Here is a 22,168-nt window from a genome sequence, read left to right as displayed (position 1 = left end):
ATCTCTTCTGTTGCTTTTCTGTTCCCCCTCTTTCTTTCTCTCTCGTATGCATTGAGGTGAAGCACCTTTATCAGATTGAACAATCAATCTGGGATGGTCCATCAAAGTCCCACGGCAGGTCGATCAATCAGTGGCCCGTTAAAACCTCATGTCTCACAGCCCCCTTAGAGGCAAAGCCAATGGATTTGGACGGCCGTCAATATGCATGCATCCTGGGGTCTGGTATAGCCCGGCCTGTGTGTAATATTACGGTTGTAACACTGCAAATAGCTCCATATGGTGCTGTTCCCCTTTGAAATTGGATTCCCTATATCAGACTCGTGCCAGTTCAATTCATCATTTTAACCCCTGATTTGGTCCAATAAGTTCTGTGAGACCTAAAACCAGCTGCTACAGTATTGGATAATATACAGGTATATGATACCCATCTATCACTCTTCCATCTTATGATTTATTTGTTTTTCCTAGAATGGTTTAATCCACCTTTTGTGTTCTTTGTTTTGAAAGACATTAAATTGACGAAACAGGTGATTCTTTTGGATATTGAATGTTGTGCCATCATGGCTATACTTTTCTCTCTCACATACCCAGGAGGAGGAGACCAGCCCAGATCTGCTTTCCCTCCCTTCCTGGATATCCCTGTCACACCAAAGCTCCTTCTTACCCTGCCCATTCGCACAAGCCATGCCTCTGTGACGGTCCCGCGGACAAAAGGAGAGAGACCGCAGGACACACATGCCCAGGCCCAGCCCAAACCCAAGATCAAACCCCAATCCCTGCCCAAACCCCAAACCAAGCCCATGATCCCACCATCCCAGCCCAAGTTCAAACCCAAAACTAGACCCCAATATCAACCCCTGCAGCCAAAGCCCCAGTCCAAGCCTAAGCCCCAACCTCAGCCAATGATCCCACCCCAGGCCCGAGCCAAACCTATAGCCCAGCCTCAGAGTAGGGTTCAACCTCAGCCAATGATCCCACCCCAGCCCCGAGCCAAACCTATAGCCCAGCCTCAGAGTAGGGTTCAACCTCAGCCTCGACCTGGGCCTCAGATCCACTCTGAGACCAAGACCCAGCCTCAGTCCTCCAGGGTCAACCAAAGTCAGACGGTCTCTCCGGGTAATAAAGCCCCTGCTCTTTTCCATCAGCAATATAATATAGACTCTCAAATTGTACATACATTTTAAAGGGGGTGTGGGGGGGGGGGGGGGGTATTGTATTATTTTGTCATTTTAACAGTCACAATCTGTGCAGTTATTGCATCGATTGATTTAAATCATACTGGGATCATTCGATTAGTTACGGATCACGATAGCACATCCGTTAATCAGCCTAAATCAGTCCAGTTGAACGGTCTCGTTTTACTGCATTTCTAACCATACATTTCCAGTGTTCCTCCACTTAGACGTCATGCAAACCGTGTTATATTAACCATTGTTTGATTCAGAGACCTAATATAATAATGACAATGTTATATGAAAGAATAGATCATGTAAGGACATGAGAATTCGAGAATGGTTCTAAAAGTTGAACAGAATCTTCAGATAAATAGTAAAAGTTCTCTTCCACATACAGCTCCTAGTCATCCAGCAGAGAGCAAGCCCCTGGCCATCCCTGCCCTGGCTACAGAGAAGGCCAGTAGTAACAATCTGGGTAAACACACGATGACAGTCTTGTCCCATTACCGTCCTCTTGTTGTCATCAAGCCACTCGAAACCTAACGCTTTCAGTGAGCCTTCCAGCTGTCCATCAGTCATCGGATGATGTCAATGCTTCCCCCCCCCCCCCCATTATTCCACCCTCCACCCTGTACGTGTGCTCCCCCCCCCCCCCCTCACCCCACCACCCCGCCATTACTCCTGCCTCCATCGCTGCCTCCATTCTCAGTCCGCCACACTCACTCACGCCACCCCTCATCATTCACAGCCACAGACGAGTCCCGTTGGCTTTGCCTACCGCGACATGTCATTTACGCTTGTGTCACGTCATTCTTCAATTCATTTCCCCCCCCCCCCTCTCTGCTTTCCTCTCTTTCACGTTCCTATACAGTTTGTATTCACTGATCATTTCTCTCTCTGTTTATTCCACCCAGGGTCTGCTCTCACGCAGGAAGTGGATTGTAACCTAACTTGACCTCACCAACTCCCCCCCCCCCCACCCCCACCCCCACCCCTCCCTACTTTTTCATCTAGGAATGGGCATCCAGAAGCCTGCCGCTGCCGCCCCGCCTCGCTCCCCCATTACCCCAACAGCCAGAAACACCACCGCGCTGCAGTCTCGACCTCGGGTCCCTCCCATTTCCACCAACACTAATGGGCTCAGACCATTGGTTCCACCCAAGAGCTCCTCCAACTCTTCCCTCACCTCCATCATACCTGGGGGTAATGGAACACTCAACGTTCCCCTCCTTCTCTCTCTCTCTCTCTCTTCCACACATCCTTTATTCCCATGTGACTAACTAACTACCTCAGATGTACCTAATCCCTTCCCAGCTATAGGTTTCCCGTGGCTCCTTATAAAAACACTAAAATCTGGGGAATTAAGTCAATACATTTAAAAGCATTTTGTGCAGTATAGGCATTATATTTGCTAATGGTTTAAGGCTGGAAATTGGCACGCACAGTGGCCTCTATAAAACATTAGTATGCATTTGTTTTTACATAGGAGACGATGAGAACCTCCGAAATTAATAGAAATTTGATTGTGCTGTTACCTATAGCTACAGACATTGACGCCTGGCTGTGAGTAATCTTTGTGTTATTATCAGTTGTGGTTTGCTAGATAGGGATGAGCCAGGGAAATAATTGGATGAAAAATGGGCGGGGTGGGGAGATATATTCCGGAGGTGGTTGACTATGACAGGAAACGGGGCAAGGTGCAATTTACGCTGAAAGACATTCACGTCACAGGCCATTCAAAAACAATTACTGAACTGGAATTTATATCTAGAAAACATACAAATCTTTCTTTGCCCTTAACTCGTTTTGAAGTGAATATCATATACCGCACGTCTTTTCCTGTTGACTCTTTTCTTTTCACGCACGCACGCACACACACACCCACACACGCACGCACGCACGCACGCACGCACACACGCACACACACACCCACACACACTCCTCTCTCTCTCTCTCTCTCATGCACCTATGTGTGACTCTTCTGGATTTCAAGCTGCGAAATGAGGGTCTGAGGGAATGTCTGACAGTTAGACACCGGGTTCAAATGACCACAGCAGTCTAGACCCACCATTGAGCCATTGTGAGCCTTCCTCTTTCCCACTCCTCTCCTATGCCTCTTCTCTTCTCTCTCTAAGCTCCCCTCTCACAGTCCAGATGTGCCACATGTGCTCCCGGAGGTCCTCCCCTTTTTCGGTGTACATTTCACACCTTCACCTAAAAGGAACGGTGGCGTCTTTGGGGTCAAGGGTCGTTAACATGATTTACGCTCCGGCTGGCCCGGCCCGGGTGGGATATAGTCTGGCCACAACACTGGCCAGGATACACCACTTTTTACACTGGCCATGCCAAGCCAAGCACTGGCCAGCCAGCCAGCAGCACCACCACAGCCTGTCTCGGTCACTCATTTATCTCTCGCGCACGCACGCACGCACACACCGCACACACACACACACACACACACACACACACACACACACACACACACACACACAGGCATGTACTGTATGCACGCTCGCAGACAGACATGCACACAAAAAAGACTTGAGGAAGGACGTGAGTCAGAGGGTTAGTCAAATGATAGGCTAGATGTTGTGCTTTAAAGTCTCGCCAGTTCCACTTGTATGTCTTTAGCATGTGCATAAACCAGGTGGATGAAAGCAAGCACAAACAACTGACCAGCTGTACAAAAGAATAATAACGTGCGTCCTGGGAAAGACACCCGTCTATCTTTCTCTTCTGGATCTCCGTTTCCCTCTGCCTCGCATAGGGCTCCCTTTGGTGTTCCCTCATGTGAACACATGTCTGGCATGTTGACAGGACATGCAAGCATTTTCATAACAGACACCCCTCTTCTCCCTCCCAACAGCCGACGGTGAGCACCATAAGGGCCATGGCCTTCTCAAACCTGTGTTGAGCTCCAAAGATAAACTGGGTAAAGACGAGTGTCCCTCACCCCACTAACCTGTGTCTCTGAGAGGCATTGTTTTGTCCTGTCCCCCCCACAGTGTCGCTGACCTGTGCTTATGTCACAATCCCTTGGCGCTTTGTGTGGCTAGCGTCTGTGTTGTCTAATTATGTACTGCGTCATCAGCTGGGACTGAGGCTGAATCTCCATACTTCTTCCTCGTCACCAGGTGTGTGCCTGTCAGTTCCATCAAAGTTTGACTATATACTGCGCATGCGGAGCTGCAGTTGTGACAACATCACACAAGACTTCGGTCAATTGTTAACTTAAAATGCTTCCAATGATTAAATCCAAGCCCCTTATGGTGTGAAGGATTGATGTGGTTTGCCCCCATTGTTTCGACTGCATTGTTTCCATGGTGCCCGCCAGGCTCAATTAATCAAAGTTAATTGGATCCATGTCAGATAATAATTCATCCCATGTCTGGATCACATGCATTCACGGTGACACTCCTTTCACTCCCGGTTGCGTGGAGCTTTTTGAGGAGAGTTGTGTGCTTCAGTTCCACGTCCCAGCTGGTGTGTGTTATTTCTGGAAACTTGGACGGTTTCAGAGTCCTTCGAGGAGCCAGCCGCAAAGCAAAGGGCTCTCTGGAAGTAGCTCTACAGAAAATAAGTACACTTTTGTTGCCTGCCATCCTATACACAAATCCAAACCAAATGACCAGACCTTCTGACAAGGCTTTGCGACAATCCGTTTTTTTTTAAAGGGGATTCAATGGCTGGCTATAGTTTTAATAATAAACCTAGGTAATGCATGAATATTGAATATAAGAGTTAAAGTGTAAATAGTGAAAAGTAAGAGATAAGAAGTAACAATTATTATTTATTATATGCCATTAAGCTATACAATATGGGCCTATTTCTACTTGGATTTGTTTCAAAGCCTTGCTTTTAGTGGACTGCAGGTGTGTAATGGACAGTGTCCATCCATGAATCCCCTCTGAAATGTGTGTTGCAAAAGCAACAAACCTCAATGATGTGGAACAGTGGTATGCATTTCTCTGGGAATATTTTTCTGGGCAGAGGGTAAAGCTCTTTGTTTTGACGGAGCGCATATTTTAACTTTCTTTGCCTGGAGATGAGAGGATCTGACACAAACCAGCCCCTAAAACCCTGCTGTTTTAACTCAAAGTGTGATAAAAAAAAACCTTTGCAGCATTCGAGGGCTTTTGCACCCCTAAAGGTTTAGCCTGGACATTGTGGAGTGCATTGTACTAGGCTACTATACTATAAATCATGAGTGGCCAGTGGCCATTTCATGCCGAGGACCCCCAAATTGATATGTATTTGGTCGCGGAAATACTTTGCGCGAGGGACCCCCATAAAAGATTTGTTTGTTTTTTCAAGATCTTTCAAAATGTTTGAAAATAGATCTTTCGCCCCCAATAGGCAATGTATAAAATGGGGTTCACTAGTAAGAGACCACTAGTCCTCTAACAGTGTATTGAAACAGAATGAGATGAATGTGGAATGGAGTGAGGAACCCAAGGTAGGGCGAGACTCAGGGTGGGGGCGTAGTCTCTGAAGCCATCTTTGCGCTACTCGGGATGAGCGGTTGGTTGTATCTGCTCCGTCGCTGCCCCCCCCCCTGGATTCCTAGAGAATCGAGGCGGAAGGAGGAGGTTGGGACTTGGGGTGGAGGAGGATGGCAAATTTAAAGAATAGCTAAAATAGCCGATCTTCAAGTGCAGTACTCACAACCCATATTTGGTCTGTTGTGAAGCAGAACAAACAGCTTGGTTGAGAGATCGCAGGTGTATTTATACTGTGGTGATTTGCACCAGGGATTGGCTGTGGTGAGAGGAGGCAGGTGTAGTGGATACGGGTGATTGTGGATGGGGAGTGGCCGTTGAGTGGAGGAGGGAGGTGGTTGAGAACAGAGTGGCAGTGATAAGCAGAGGCTGGTCTCCACTCCTGAAAACTACGTTGTATAAATACTACCCTTTAGTTAAACTGAATACAATTGTGATGCTATGTTAACTAATTTTGCTGGGTACTTTGTAGCTCAGCTATTTGTGGTGGAGAGATTTTGTGGGGAGGGGGGGGGGGGGAAGGAGTGGGCCAAGGATGGATCCCTGGGAGACCCTTTTCAACAACATGTAGTAAATTATATAGGATTAAAGTGTTGATCAACATGTTTTCCCTTGGTTGATATTTTCTCCTAGTGCGATACGTATTATTGTTAACCAGTGTGACTTGTTAGCAGGTGTATAGTCTCGGTTTCTTGTGATAGCCTCAGTGTATCTCTCCTGGATATGATTGATTTAGCCTGACCAGGGTGGGAGGCATGAGGAGCTCAGGTCAGCTGTAAACAGGGATTAAACAAGCCAAGAGAAATGTTTATTATGTCAGGCAACGGCCTGACTGTAACAGGGCTTCAGGGCAAGCAATTACACAGAATGTGTGGGACAGAAAAAGGCCATTAATGAATCTTTCAGATAGGACAATGCCAAATGCTGATGGGACGGCTCTCCCTTCACACAGCTCCCTGGAAAGATCTATGGAGCTCCCATGAGGCACTGGATAATCTGTGAAATCACTCAGTAATTATGCAACAAGCAGTGCAAGGCTCTGGTGTCAAGCCTCCCAGAATTTCCTCACCTCTCTTTAAAGAAGTACATGATTTAAAAAGCATATGCTTCATCTACTGTATAACCATTATAAACATTAAACCAGACCCATGTGCGCCGGTCCTCACATTTTAGAATCCTGAATTTGGACGGCTTGGAGGTCAGGACGGCTTCGCTGCTAACTCTTTTGCATTTCCTTGCGGTTTGTCCCCCCAGCATGCTTAAAGTCCTTCGTCCTTAAAGCTAGTTAAGACCTGAAACAGAGCTGGTCTGCGTCTTTATGCCCAGGGCTGTGTTTCATTTGATCGCATCCTCTCTGGAGCAGGAACAGTAAAGGGATTGTGAAGAATGTGGCCTGGTCGTACCAGAGAATTAATTGAGAACAGGTTTTTTTTACTCTATTTTGTTTGAGATATATAAGCCCCTGAGCATAAAAGTTATTGGAGACTGCGGTTCACTTATTTTAGCCATCCACACATATGATTTTTGAGTTCATCTGATTGTTATTTTTCTGGATTTTATAGTGAATAGTTATAGTTGGGTTTATAGTATCTATCAAGGTTATTAAAAGTTGACATGTTTTTGTTATTAGTCACAGACCACAGCGTTGCACTGCGGTGGCACTTCACAAGAGACTTCAGCATTTCACATCCAGTCTGTCTGGCTTTTATGTACTTTATTGTTGCTTGCGTTGTGTCTGTGTTTGCATACTTTTCCTTGTGTTTCACCACACAGCTTCACCACACAGTCTTCATCGTTCCTATATATTTCCTCCCTGCCAACACACATGCTATTCACTCAATAATTGCACTAATGTAACGACTGACAAAACTTATTTTCAGCTTTGTATCTCCACCCCACAAGCCAGCATAGTCTGGTTCACACGTAATACCTATAACCCTGCCATGGACTCTATTTCCCAGGCTCCTCTGCAGTCCTGCGCCCCTCTCCTCCAGTCAACAAGAGCCCAAACCTGGTGGGGCAACCCAGTGAGCATGGTGAGGCTGAACACTGGTGTAGCTGGTCCATTATTACAACCACAGCAAGTCTCGAGAAAGACTTTCTTGCAATGCATTTGTGTATCTTATTTGTGAATAACGTGACCCCAACTCTCTTGTAAAATATGCACTGAAATACACGGAACATTGTTGCTCAAATTGTTCATCCTGCCTAAACATCGTTGTTCTTTTCAACAGGTTGTTAATATCACTGGAGCTGTTTTTCTGGTTTACTGTACGCATTTCTTTCTGACTCCGCACACGCACTTTCTGTATGTGTGCGTGTGGCTGTGTGCGCGCATCTACCAAGGAGAGAATGTGTGTGTGTGCGTGTGTGTGTGCGTGCGTGCGTGCGTGCGTGCGCACACACACACTTCAACACAGTATTATGGTTCTAGTAGACTGCCTGGAAGAGAGTGTTTTAACATGTACACCTGTGTGCATGTGTGTGTATACACAGTATACGCGTGTGCAAGCGCATGGTGTCAGTGAGTACATTCTGGCTGAACCCCTCTGAAAGGCACGAACCCTGTTATGCAACACGCGAGCTCAGACTTTTCAGCCGAAGGAAAGGAGCGTGCTGAGATGCACTGCAGGGATTGTCCTCCAGAGCAGATGGATCGCAACTGGATGCAGAGAACAGACGAGACTATAGCCGCACAGAGCTGATCTCTCCTCCTCCTGCTCTGTCCTCAGATAAACCCATGGACCTGATTCAGGGAGACAAGGAGTCCATCTTGAAGCCATTCCCTCTGGTCACAGCCAAGCCCAAGCAGGAACGCAAGCAGACGACTACCACCTCCGCCCCGGCAGTAAACAGTACGAAGTGCATCAGTGATTGAGAGTGTTTGTTTGGGTCTGTGTGTGTGTGGGTACAGCCTGTGCCTCATGCGTTAACTGGTTTCATGCCCCACCGGTTTCAGTTTCCCGTGGAGTGCTCGCCACAACATTTCAACTGAACTCTGAAAAGAGTCAAATTGGACCCTTGTGGGTCAAACTTTTTTTAATGGACTCTCCAGATTTCTTGTATAGTGTGTGTGTCACAGACCTGGACAGTGTGGACGTGTTAACGTGTGATATAGGAAGAGTATTATTTGGGAAAGCAATGCATGCCCCTTCTAGGGCATGAGCTGGTACTGTATATCAGGGGGGGGGGGCTTCAGGGAAGCTGTATGGTTATGGAGAATGCATGCGTCACTGTGCGTTCGTGTATATGGCAGAAATTCAAAAGTGAGAGAGAGGGAGAAGAGCGAGAGGGAGAGAAAACTGAGATGGAGAAAGACAAAAATAAAGAGTGGAAGCCAGAGCAGGTGCTGGCTAGCAGTTGACCTGGCCTGGGCCAGTGCAACAAGCTTCCAGGGAATGCTGGCACGATCCAACTGATCCCAACCCATCTCTCTCATTTCCTCTGCAGGCAGCCGCTTTGACATATACGAAAACTCCTCCATATTCAGCTCCCAGCCTGCCTCAGAGGTGGACGCCATGGGCAAGAAACGCTTTCTAGGTAAGAAAAGCATCAGGTAATTTGCGTCCCGCATTGCACACATTTTAAATTCATGCCTGCATAACACCGACGAAATTAACACAATCGTCGCAACCAACGGCCTTCACCTGTTTCATTTGAATGTGAATATAGCCTCAGTCGCAAACTGGCTGAGATCAGACATCTATTTCAAAACGGTAAGGCAAACATCCTGTGTTTCTCTGAAACAAAGCTGGACGAGTCCACCAAGGACCCAGAGATAGAAATAGAAAACTATACTGTCATTAGGAACGACAGAAACAGGCATGGTGGTGGCGTGTGCATGTATGTATATTCACAAAGACACTGAATACGTTACTCGTACTGACTTACAGCATGATGAAATTGAAACTGTGTGGGTTGAATAAAATTTCAAAAATGCTAAATCAGTACTAGTTGGCCTGATCAGCATGGTTTCTATGATATACTTGAAGGGGTGCTTAGCTGGGGAGGAATGTGTAGAGAAAATCCTGATTGGCGACTACAATACGGATATGCATCGTAAGGAAGCACCTGTGTTTAAATCGTTTAGTCGGTTCTGTGATCTGCATGGTTTCAGTCAGCTAATTATCCAACCCACAAGAGTGTGTGATTCTACTCAAACTGTCATTGATCTCATTCTGACCTCGGACAAATCCAGAATCTCCAAGAAAGGGGTTATTGTATGTGGGCTCAGTGATCATTTTATGATTTTCTGTACCCGCAAAATACAAAAACTAAAGTTTGACTGTCACAAAACAGTCATATCTAGGGACCTCAAAACCTACTCTAGCGAGGCCTTTAACCTAGAACTGGAGAGTCTGGATTGGTCCGATGTGCTCAGTAGCTCACTAGTCGAAGAAGCATGGCTTGGCTTTAAAACCAAATTTACATCAGTACTAAACATCATGGCTCCTCTGAGAACCATCAGGGTCAAAACCCGCTCGGAGCCATGGATGAATTCGGACATACTGACTGCAATGAAAACCAGAGACAACAAATGCTCTGAACTTCTTAAATGAACTGCAATGAAAACCAGAGACAACAAATGCTCTGAACTTCTGAAATGAACTTCTTAAATGCAAGTCTGCAAGTCTGCAAGTCTGCAAGACTGCAACTTGTTCCTGTTCGCAGACGACTCAGCACTGCTGGTCTCGGACAGGAACAAACTGCAGGTTGAAAAGACCCTCAGCTCTGAACTCGGTAGAATCTGCACCTGGCTCGCTGATAACAAACTATCCTTACACCTGGGAAAAACTGAATCCATTCTCTTCGGATCAAATAGTAATCTCAGCAAGGCAGATGGCTTCTTGGTTAGAGTGGGTGACAACATTATCACACGAAAAGATGAAATTACCTACCTAGGTTCCATCCTGGAGGCCAATCTTTCCGGTGATAAAATGGCCACCAACGTAATCAAAAAAGTCAATCAAAGAACAAGATTCCTTTACAGGATCTTCTCACTGGTCAACAAAAACACATTGAAGACCTTAACAGGAGCCCTCGTACAAGGTTTCTTTGACTATGCATCCACCTCTTGGTACCACAGCACCTCAAAGGCCCTTAAAACAAGGCTCCAGACCTCCCAAAACAAACTGGTCAGGCTCCTACTTGGCCTCACCCCCCGAACACCTGCCCACTTTGACAGGCTGGGATGGCTTAGAGTCGACGACAGAGTACAGCATCTTGCAATGGGTCTGGTCCACAAGATTCGATACACCACTAAGATACCCATGTACCTGTCTAAATACTTCCTTAATGTAAACGAAGTCCACACCCACAACACCAGAGGTAGTGCAACAAACCATGTACAACCCAGATTCGGCACAAACAAGGGACTAAATTATTTTCGCTCCTATGCCATCAAAATGTGGAACGCCCTACCAACAGTCATTAAGACATGTGAATCCCTTGACTCCTTCAAAACCGCTCTCAAAGGGCACCTACGGATGGCTGCAATTCGAAACTGGCCTCTGTAAAATCTGAATCCTCCCCCACCCCCCCCCCCTTTTTTCCCCTCACTGTATATGTATCTTTTCCCTTTTTGCTTATATATGATGAATTCCTGTTCTGTTCTTTAACTACATAGAAGTGTCTATTTGTATGTCTCTATATGTTTAGATGAATTGAACAATGTGGACCCTGTTGTAAACTAGTGTAATGCTTAATTGGGTCGTCCACTCACAGTTAACAGTCTCTGTATTGAGTTTGTGCTTGAAATGTACTGTAATTCTACAAACTGTTAATAAATATTTCAATCAATCAATCAATAATTATAGCAAACAATAATGGCTCGTTTGGCTATTTCACAGCAGAATGAATTGGTGAATGCATGCATGCCTTTCTGAACGGTCCCCCCCCCCCCCCCCCCCCCCCCGTCTACAGCTCCTCACGTGATCTACAAGACAGATAAGAAGCCAGATGAGCCGTGCTCCATCACCACCTCCCTCAGCTACTTCCCCGAGGAAGAGGGAGGGGAGCAGAACGTGACCGGTCCTCCCCGCACGCCTCCGTCCAATCTCACCGTTGTCACAGTGGAGGGATGCCCATCCTTTGTCATCCTCGACTGGGAGAAATCAGACAACGACACTACAGGTGTGTGTGTGTGTGTGTGTGTGTGTGTGTGTGTGTGTGTGTGTGAGTGGGGAGTTATTAAGCCACATAACTGAGGTTAAAAGACACAAAGCGCTCTGCAAAGACAAATATGCTCGATCGTTCTCTCTCACATGCGTGTACGTGCAGTGACGTATACAGGAATTAATTACTGGCTAGGCCTGGCACGCCTGGTTATTTTTTAATTGGTTTTTCCCTTAAATTTCCTCAAAATATGAAGTCAGCTGTCTGGGAAACAAACGTGAGAAACAGGTGCTACAATACACTACACACACACACACACACACACACACACACACACACACACACACACACACACACACATAGACGCACGCAACCCAGGGGAGAATAGGCCAAGATTAACAATTAAATAAGAGGCTCAGAGTCAGAAGTTCAGTCACACGAGAGAGACTCGGAGTAGAGTGTCTGCTTCTTCGCCTGGTAAGGAGCCAGCTTTAGGTTCCTAGGGAGGTCCTCGACCTCTTACTCACTCCTCCAAACTGACTCCCCAGGCGGCTTGGGAGCCGGTTATTTAAAGGCTTCTGTTGATTGCCTGACTGGCTGCAGGTGCAGCTGCATTTCTAGGCTCACAATGGCTGCAATACCTGGACCATGGTACATTCCCTCTATCACCTCCCCCAGCCTCCCTCTCTGGGGAATATATAGGCCTGGCTGTTTCCCCTGGTTTGCCACAACATATGCATGCACGCACACGCACATGCACATGGACACGCACACAAACACACACTTCTCACAGTATATTGCAGACTCAGCACTGCTGGTCTCGGACAGGAACAAACTGCAGGTTGAAAAGACCCTCAGCTCTGAACTCGGTAGAATCTGCACCTGGCTCGCTGATAACAAACTATCCTTACACCTGGGAAAAACTGAATCCATTCTCTTTGGATCAAATAGTAATCTCAGCAAGGCAGATGGCGTCTTGGTTAGAGTGGGTGACAACATTATCACACGAAAAGATGAAAATTACCTACCTAGGTTCCATCCTGGAGGCCAATCTTTCCGATGATAAAATGGCCACCAACGTAATCAAAAAAGTCAATCAAATAACAAGATTCCTTTACAGGATCTCCTCACTGGTCAACAAAAACACATTGAAGACTTTAACAGGAGCCCTTGTACAAGGTTTCTTTGACTATGCATCCACCTCTTGGTACCACAGCACCTCAAAGGCCCTTAAAACAAGGCTCCAGACCTCCCAAAACAAACTGGTCAGGCTCCTACTTGGCCTCACCCCCCGAACCCACCTCACCCCTGCCCACTTTGACAGGCTGGGATGGCTTAGGGTCGACGACAGAGTACAGCATCTTGCAATGGGTCTGGTCCACAAGATTCGATACACCACCAAGATACCCATGTACCTGTCTAAATACTTCCTTAATGTAAACGAAGTCCACACCCACAACACCAGAGGTGCAACAAACCATGTACAACCCAGATTCGGCACAAACAAGGGACTGAATTCTTTTCGCTCCTATGCCACCAAAATGTGGAACGCCCTACCAACAGTCATTAAGACATGTGAATCCCTTGACTCCTTCAAAACCGCTCTCAAAGGGCACCTACGGATGGCTGCAATTCGAAACTGGCCTCTGTAAAATCTGAATCCTCCCCCACCCCACCCCCCCCCCTTTTCCCCCTCACTATTTGTATGTCTCTAAATGTTTTGATGAATTGAACAATGTGGACCCTGTTGTAAACAAGTGTAATGCTTAATTGGGTCGTCCACTCACAGTTAACAGTCTCTGTATTGAGTTTGTGCTTGAAATGTACTGTAATTCTACAAACTGTTAATAAATATTTCAATCAATCAATCAAAAAAGTGCTGAGTGCACAACAACAGCTAGTTTCAACTTGCATCCACATTTCTAATTAAGCAAGATAGCACCCCATAGCATAGCAGCAGACAACATGGGGCACAATGCAAAAATTACAATTCTGACCTTTGATGTCTTCCATCACGTTGTAATCCATAATCAAGGGCGGACGTTGTTGTGGAGTTTGCCGGCTCAGTAATGGTAAATCAGTAAATCCTCAGGATACAACTGTTGTAGCTCCTCCAGGGACTGCTGACTGCCTCGACTTCCTTCCAAAAACTTGTGAGGCCTACTATTGTGTTTGTGAATCAGTGGACCATGACACAGCTTAGCACAACTCTTCTTTACTTTCAAACTCAGTGTAAATATAACAACAATGGCAGAAGCAGCAACATCACACACGTCATGTTGTATCAGACTGAAGTACTAGATCCCAGATAAGGCAACACAGGAATATGCAATGAGCGCAGCACCATCAAACAGCTGTCAGTGAGACATCAATCTGAGAATCCCATCGTCAAATATTCGGGAAAACAGCGCCTCCCCTGTTGTTCCTCGAAATTGACGCGAGGCAACAGTCTGTCTTGAGAGACTATAGTGAGACATAACACATTTTAGGCTACTCTCAGAGAGTTTGTATTTAATCATCGACAAAGATGGTAGTGGTTTAAAACATACAAACAATGTAAACAATACAGGACAACAACAGACATGAGACACCATAGCATAAACAGAGGTCTGGGCGCATATAGTGCAGGTATAATCAAAGATTTAAAAAAAGAAAGGCTACATTCAGAAAGAGTGCTAGGATATAAAGTGCCGGCATGAAGTGCTTGTTTCAACATATCATCACCACATGTTTCAAACGTTTGCTTTTTAATTGCACCATGAGCACAGAGCACCATAAGAGCACGATAAAACAAGTCTCAGTCCAAGGAGTTTTACTTCTTTTTCTATACGGTGAGCGAGTCTTTTCCTGTCAGAGGTTACCATACCAACAGATGATAGAGAAGGAGATAACAGAGTGTACATAGGCACTGTAAAACAGTTTCAGCAGGTCTCTGTCGACATTAAATCTGGCTAATTTCCTTAGGCAGAAACGGCGTTGCTGGCCCTTCTTACACAGCATGTCATTGTTTACATCAAATTTCAATTTGCTGTCAATAATCACAGCCCAGGTATTTATAACTGGGTACGATTTCCACTGGCTGACCACAGATATCAGTGTTCTGGGTGGGATGGGGACCACGTCTGAAGTCAATACAGAGCTCTTTTTGTTTAATTCAAGGAACGCATCATTGCAGCAGGACAAGAAGTCCTCTGTGACCTCTGTGCCCAACCTCGTCATTGTCGAGAAGGCTGACAATGACTGAGTCGTCCGCGAATTTTATAATAAAGCGGTTGTCGTGACTACTGCGACAGTCGTCCGTGTACAAAATAAACAAAAGAACACAGCCCTGTGGCGAACCAGTGGAGGTGGGCAGAAGGCTAGACATTGTGTCATTCACCCTAGTGGTTAGTGAGGTAGGAGTGGTCGGCCTGGTTGCAGGTAGGTGAGTGGTTGGCACGGGTGGCACGGGGTGGAGTTGACAGTGGCCGGTGAGTTGTGCTTGGCTGTCTTCTGCTTGGTCAAACCTCCCGAACCTCGAATGTTCCAACTCCATTAAATTGTTTATAGGGTCAATATTATTATTTTACTTAATATAATATAGCCTTAATGAGTATCTCTTTAGTGCTGTAGTAACTAAGGCAGTGTGTTTGAAGCATCAGGGGTCAAGGGTCAGTCATGACCAATCAATCTACGCAGGCACAGAGGGACAAATGCTTCAGTCTGTAGAAAAAATGTTTTAAATATATTTTGAAAGATATATTTGTGAACAGAAATGATGAACAGATGACAGCTCCCCGTATTCAGAGATTGTGGAATAGTAATCTGGCTACGCGAGATACGTTTTCACAATATTATCTTATCATGCAGCAACCATATGTGGACTTCATCTGTGCCTTGTCTTCAATCATCTCTCAGATTTGCCTATGTTATGGCTACTGAAAGCATATGCTTTAGGCTGCTTGCCTAAATGCTATCAAAGCATATAGCTATAAGTACAGGGTAAAACAAAAACCACTCACAGATGTAAATCCGCTGATGCATGTGAAAGCACAGACATGTTTACAAATGTTCCAAAGGGTTTTCCGAGCAGCAAGGTGTCATGAACGCTGAAGGGCCATGTGGCTGTGTCAACATGAGGACCTCATTAGACTTACTTAAGCTTAATGAGTCTGTAATGTATTATGGAACGCCATCTGTACTTAATTATGCTATGTGTCCATATAATATCAACATGTTGTGGAGGAGACCACATGCCGAGCGGCCTTGCGGGCCAAGTCTTTCAAGGCAGCCTTATACGAGTCATCCAAAGCCCCATGTTCTGTCCTCAATTTTCACATTCCTCTAATTATGCCTGAGTAAGTTGCTTAAAAAGAAAGACATTTTGCATTGTAGCGCTTGCATCTGTCTGTATAATATTTATTGGGTTGTTAAAATGCAGTCATATTCAAAGTGTAAAATGTTGTGTTTGTGTTATTGAACACCTGTGTGGGATTGTCGGTTCCTTTGTTAGAGTATGAAATCACGTCCACCACCAAAGGGCCCGACGGCAAAGAGGTGTCCATCTTGACCATCACCAATCAGACGCACACAGCTGTGGAGAACCTCATACCAGAGAGCAGGTAGGCTGCTTCCCGCACATTCAAACCGCCGTGGTTCTAATCTCTGAACTGTAGGCTAAAAATCACACCTGTGTGAACTGAGTGGTGCAACTCACCCCTCTCTCTCTCTCTCTCTCTCTCTCATTAGCAGGCAACAGTGCAGCACTATCCCTCTCTCTGTTTCTGGCACAACAGCGGCCCTACTGGTACTCATAGTCATATACTGGTGCTCATTAACGTCACAGACACACATAGGTGAACACGGACATTGCTGTTCCTTGGAGTGGTTGCAACACTCAAAAAGTAAAAACACTAGTGAATATCATGATGCCGAATTTTTTATTTTCCCCAAAAAACTTTAAATAGGGTATCGGTTTAGTAGCATTGTTAATTATTATGTTTTTAGGTACAATATGGAGCTACTTATGGCCATTTTGTCCAATATCTACTGTACTAAAAATACTTGAAGCCTATCACGACTAAAGATTTATTACACCAGTAAGCTTTACTACACTACCACCAATAAAGAGACAAATATTGCACAGAGAGCCTTGCACAGTTTGACATTTTTAAACAGTATCAACATTATTTCATCCAATATGTGGGATTTGGGGTTTCGTTGGATAAACAAAAAGCAAAGCCGAGCTGGGTGGAGTTTTTAATTGGACCCAGCAAACATCTAGACTATAGCCTCGGAATTCAGAACCATTCTCTGGGCTTGGTCTGCTGGCCCATGGATTGCTAGGACATCTGAACATAGCACATGGAATAGTCATTAGCTCTGTGTGTGCGTGTGCGTGCGTGCGTGCCTGTGCGCACACGTGTGCGTGTGTTGACCCAAGGCTGTCTTGAGAATAAAAATATCAAGTGTCTCTGCTCTGGGGGAATGAGGAATATGAAGTAAAACTTCTCAAAAGTTACGATTATAGTGAACAGCAGTGACTAGGGTTTCCATTCCACACTCTTTTCTTGGGTATGTGGACTCTCTCTTTTACTATCCACGATTCAAAATGACATTCCACGCCTGGTAAAACCATTCTCTGGCGCTACGGGATAGGGCTGCAACTATCGATTATTTTCTCAGTGATTATGTAATCGATTACTTTTTGGATTAATCCTGAAGTGTTTTTATTTTATTTTTATTGTTGTATTATTATAATTTTTGCACATATCAATGAGGTGATCGGATTGCATTTTTTATAATCTGTGTAATATGAAAATAATATGATCCACATTCCACAAGATCACAACATTGTGAGCTTGTATATCTGCTATTTACTGTATTTCTGAAAATCTATTATTTTAGTCAAATCCATCATTCTTTATGATGGTTTGAATTGATTAACTGTTGCACCCCTACAACGTGGCGGCTGTGGAACTATAAAAATGCAATTCCATTATTATTATTACAACAGTCAGTTAAACTGAAAGGCTAAAGAAACTGACCCCACTTTATTTGTTATTTTGTTTCTTTGCCCCGTCAGTTATGAATTCAAAGTGACACCAAAGAATGAATTGGGAGTGGGACCCCCCAGTGACCCGGTGTCCTTTAGCACAGAGTCTGGTAAGTCTTAACAAACTGATTGATTGATTGATTTATTGATTATAACAGTTTGCACAAAAAAGAGTATTCAATTCATAGAAATTGGGGTCCTGAGTATCCATTATCCAATCCTTCCTACAATCATTTTAACCACACCACAGAGAATCCCTGATCACATGTGTTAGCTGTTAAATGTGGGACTTAATTAGGGGCCTGTTAAAAGGCACAACTTAGCCTCTGTGTATGTTGCTAATTATGAGGCTACGATTAGCATAGCTTACAATCTCATAAGGTGTGCAATTAAGCAGTTGTTAGTCTAATGATTTCAACATGGCCTCCTGATTTTCTAAACCTTGGAGATTTGATGGAGACCCAGGGGTGCTGTTGAGTTGCCAGACATCACCTCGGGCTAATTCCTTGACTTGGGAACCTCACTAACATGGGGACAGAGACAGTAATGCACCGGTGTTCCCAAAACCTGCCATGCCAAGGACCCCCTAATGGCCATAGCCTCTGGCTGGGTGCGGCGCCCCTTATTGCGAAATGGCTTGAGTCGTGACCTTGTAAATTGGCACAAATTCTCATTTGTACTTTTTATTTCATACAGATTATTTCCAAAGAGAGGAGAATAAGGTCAACACTGGTGTCACCGAGTTGGGTTAAATGTTATCAGATTACCCTTGTGGTGACAGAACTGCGTGCTTTGCTTAACTGGCCTCTTGCCTTTATGCAATCAAAGCTCAAAGTCTCTTAAGGCTAAACTTTGTCAACGTGAAGCCAAATAGTTTCCCATGTAAACTAATACTAATACAGACACAATGATCCCAGATGTCTTCTGGACTCTGCAACTTCATCATCAAGTTGTTTTGATGATATGTGATTCCTTTTAACTCATCATTCTGCTCTACCTCTCCCCTTCACAGCGGATCCACGGGTCAGTGAGAATGTATCAGGTGAGTGAGACGCAGCCTATCACCGCCACCGAGTGGAAACCTTGATGTATGTCCAAAACCCGTTACCTTTCGTATGATTAAATAATAGTAGGCCTACTTGTGATGTTGTGTTCATATTTTCATTGTTTATATAGTTTGTTAAAACCCACTTTCAACATGGCATCCCTATTTTGGGAGTGGCATTATATATATAGGCAAATATGTGATTAGATTTTAGTCTTTAGCTTGTTGATCTGTTGGTTCAAAATGTAAGTGCAAACCAAGAGCTAGAGAAATCTTACAGTACCATTAATGAATCATCATATCCTTTATTTAACCAAGTAAAAGTCTCATTGAGATTAAGAATCGCATGCTTACTTACTTCCATAGCAACATAAACAGTGGCAGAGGCTATTCCAGCAGAGACTATTTGATCACAATGCAAAATGCCACGCTTGGCCAATCAGAATCGAATAATCACCATAAGACGTAAGACGGGTCTTAGCCAATGTTCTCTCTCACACAGGAAAGGATGCTATCTGGACCCAGTTCCCATTCAAAGCCGATGCTTACTCAGAATGCAATGGCAAACAATATGTGAAGAGGACTTGGTATCGCAAGTTTGTCGGCATCCAGCTCTGCAACTCCCTCAGATATAAGATCTACCTGAGCGACTCACTCACTGGTAAGTGTTTGCATCCAAACAATCCATGCGATTGTTGCTTGTTCAATCTTTTATGTGCTAAACGCTGCTTCTGAAGATTGTATGGGCCGCTATACTGTACCATTCTGTGGCTGTGGAACGTTACCAAACAAACATCCCTTCTGATTTTGTAGGAAAGTTCTACAACATTGGAGATCAGACGGGTCATGGCGAAGACCACTGTCAGTTTGTAGACTCCTTCCTGGATGGCAACACTGGCACAAAGCTGTTGGCAGACCAGCTTCCCCGCAGAGCAGGTATGTTATCCGACTGTAGCCATTCATGGACGCTTCTAAGTAACTACTGAACAGTGTGGAAAGTAAACCCTCAATCTATTCTGTACTCCGTGTCTCCGCATACTAGGATTCTACAGAGCAATGCGGCAAGAACCTGTCCACTTTGGAGAGATGGGAGGGAACTCGCATATAACCTATGTCGGATGGTACGAGTGTGGCACTCCCATCCCTGGGAAGTGGTAGGACCTTAAGCGGGTGTCCAGGATACTGCCTGACAGGAGAATGACGTCCTTGGGTTGTGAGAAGGAACAGGAGGCCTGAGGAGGCCTAACTAGGCCCCAGCGGCAATGGGCCTCTCTTTCTTGTTTACCATGGACACTGTAGATAGGTCCATCTGTCTGAAGAGGTCCCACTCTCCCATGTATGTCTGTACAGGACCATTAGGTGTCAGAGAAATCTATTGAGTTGCATTCGTAATATCACAGGTCTTAATTTCACTATTTATCAAACACAAATGTCACGACGAGGAGGTGAAGTTACAGGAGTTTCAGAGTGACTCGAAAATGTTGAATATGAACACAGAGAAAATGTTGGGAAGCTGGCTCCCAAAAATTGTAATATCTTGTATTATGTTATTTATCTATGGATTGTTATAAAATGTTTCTCTGTGTGTGTTCTGACTTTTTGATATGAAGTCAAAATGGTTTCCAGTACTTTGCATGGTAATGCAAATAAGACATTTGATTTTTTTTTGCACACACAAACAAGATGTCAAGCAGTTTACTGTACAGTCACAGAATATGTAAATGCGAGCACAAAGCTTTACAGTGCATACAGACATACAGACTTGTCCTCACTTCAAAGGATTATTAGCCGCTGCAGTTTGCACTCCACAAGTGACAAAGAGCTTTCCAACGTTCCAAAGGGGTCACATGGGACAAATAGTATTATGCTATTTTGTAGCCTTTACAGAATGTTTGCCCTACTTGAATATAGGTGTACCTTGTTAGTACCAGTAGTAATATTATGTTGTGTACCAGTATTATTTCAAGTAAAGCATTGCAATATGGAAATAGAATTTTCAAGCAAGTGACCCAAGTTGGCCAACGGATGAGGCAAATGTATTGGTATAGCACATCTCATAAACAAATGCAATTCAGGAGTTTAATCAGTTCTGTAATATTATGTTTTACCAAGGTTATTTTTTTCCTCTCCCTTTTTTTCTTTTTTTACGAAGTGTACATACAGTTTTACATAATTATCAACTGCAACAAGAAATCTTTGCTTTATCTTACATGACTGCAGTTGTTTGTTTTTGATATGCACAATATCTATTTTCAACAATAAATGAGTATGGTTCTTTTTTTACGATGGGATTCACTTCAATTTGTATCTTTGTACGTTTACATAATATCTATTAGTTCAATTCAGCAAGTAGTACTTTAAGACATTCTCTACTGGAGCTATTCCAACATCATCTGTATCATGTCAGTATTATGGTCACTGTCAGTTATCACTTTCAGAGGCATGCTACAGAAACAGATCATTATTTCAACGTGTGTGTGTGTGTGTGTGTGTGAAGCTCCATGCCGATATGTAGGGATTTCTGCTAGTGACTCCCATTTGTGCAAGATTCAGGCAGCAAAATCCAGCCTGAATCAGATCTGTGCCACATCTAGATTAAAATCATTCTAAAGTCTAAACACAAACAAGTCCGATTTCGATCAGATTAGGTGTTCAGTCTGAGACTGAAATCAACTGAAATCCGATTTGAAACCACCTCTGAATGTGGCTCAAGTCGCATTTGTATAAAAATCGGATTCCATGTGACTCGTTTGTGTTTAGACCGATATAAAAACTAAAATAAACGCTTGATTCAGTACTCAGTAGTGTGAAAATGAAATGGAACCCTTTGAATACACCTGCGCGCTGTTATTGTTAAAGTTAAAGTTAACGCCCAAATATGTCCCAGTTTACCAAAACAACAGTGAAAACAAAAATAATAGTGATGGCAGTACGTGTCTGCAGTGCAGGTAAACACTACAGATACAGACAGACCTATGGCTGACAACTGCTGAAATAGAGGGAAATGAAGGGTGGAAAACATATCCAAAACTGTTACTTTTCAGGAATGTAATTCAAAATCATCAAAAATAGTATAAGAGTATAAAAAAAAGAGGTTTCCGCCAGACAGCAACGATATATTGTTTTGTTACACAGGGCAGTGCTGTCCGAAAGAACCCACCTAACACTAACATATTCCATTTATTTTTCTTTTCAAATCAACGCTTTATGTCTGTGTATTGGTTCATTTAAAATATATACCGGTACATATTGATTGAACCAATGGAAAGTATTAAAAAGCGCTTCGACAAAAACCTCCCAA

General features: G+C 44.3%; 1 protein-coding gene across 8 annotated transcripts in view; it reads left to right on the top strand.

Annotated features, from left to right (window-relative positions):
* The window catches only part of abi3bpa (ABI family, member 3 (NESH) binding protein a), a 38,216-nt gene extending 17,066 nt beyond the window's left edge, over positions 1-21,150 (top strand). For 3 of the 8 annotated variants that reach the window (XM_080786586.1, XM_080786588.1, XM_080786590.1), the window contains 14 exons: positions 592-1,116; positions 1,573-1,650; positions 2,190-2,378; positions 4,042-4,107; positions 7,636-7,710; positions 8,407-8,529; positions 9,125-9,214; positions 11,597-11,806; positions 16,281-16,389; positions 17,853-17,932; positions 18,835-18,864; positions 19,370-19,528; positions 19,681-19,803; positions 19,910-21,150. In XM_080786586.1, the coding sequence (XP_080642712.1) occupies positions 592-1,116; positions 1,573-1,650; positions 2,190-2,378; positions 4,042-4,107; positions 7,636-7,710; positions 8,407-8,529; positions 9,125-9,214; positions 11,597-11,806; positions 16,281-16,389; positions 17,853-17,932; positions 18,835-18,864; positions 19,370-19,528; positions 19,681-19,803; positions 19,910-20,025 (1,973 nt within the window). In that variant the 3' untranslated portion in view covers positions 20,026-21,150. The remainder of the gene's footprint in view (positions 1-591; positions 1,117-1,572; positions 1,651-2,189; positions 2,379-4,041; positions 4,108-7,635; positions 7,711-8,406; positions 8,530-9,124; positions 9,215-11,596; positions 11,807-16,280; positions 16,390-17,852; positions 17,933-18,834; positions 18,865-19,369; positions 19,529-19,680; positions 19,804-19,909) is intronic. The other 5 variants (XM_080786591.1, XM_080786593.1, XM_080786592.1 and 2 more) reach the window with 3 other exon arrangements.
* The last annotated feature ends 1,018 nt before the right edge of the window (positions 21,151-22,168 follow it).

Source organism: Protomyctophum bolini (genome assembly GCF_963924005.1).
Source record: "Protomyctophum bolini genome assembly, chromosome: 16".
In the NCBI taxonomy this organism is placed as follows: domain Eukaryota; kingdom Metazoa; phylum Chordata; class Actinopteri; order Myctophiformes; family Myctophidae; genus Protomyctophum; species Protomyctophum bolini.
The sequence above is the reverse complement of the archived record's forward strand: the minus strand, read 5'-3'. Positions and strand labels throughout refer to the sequence as shown.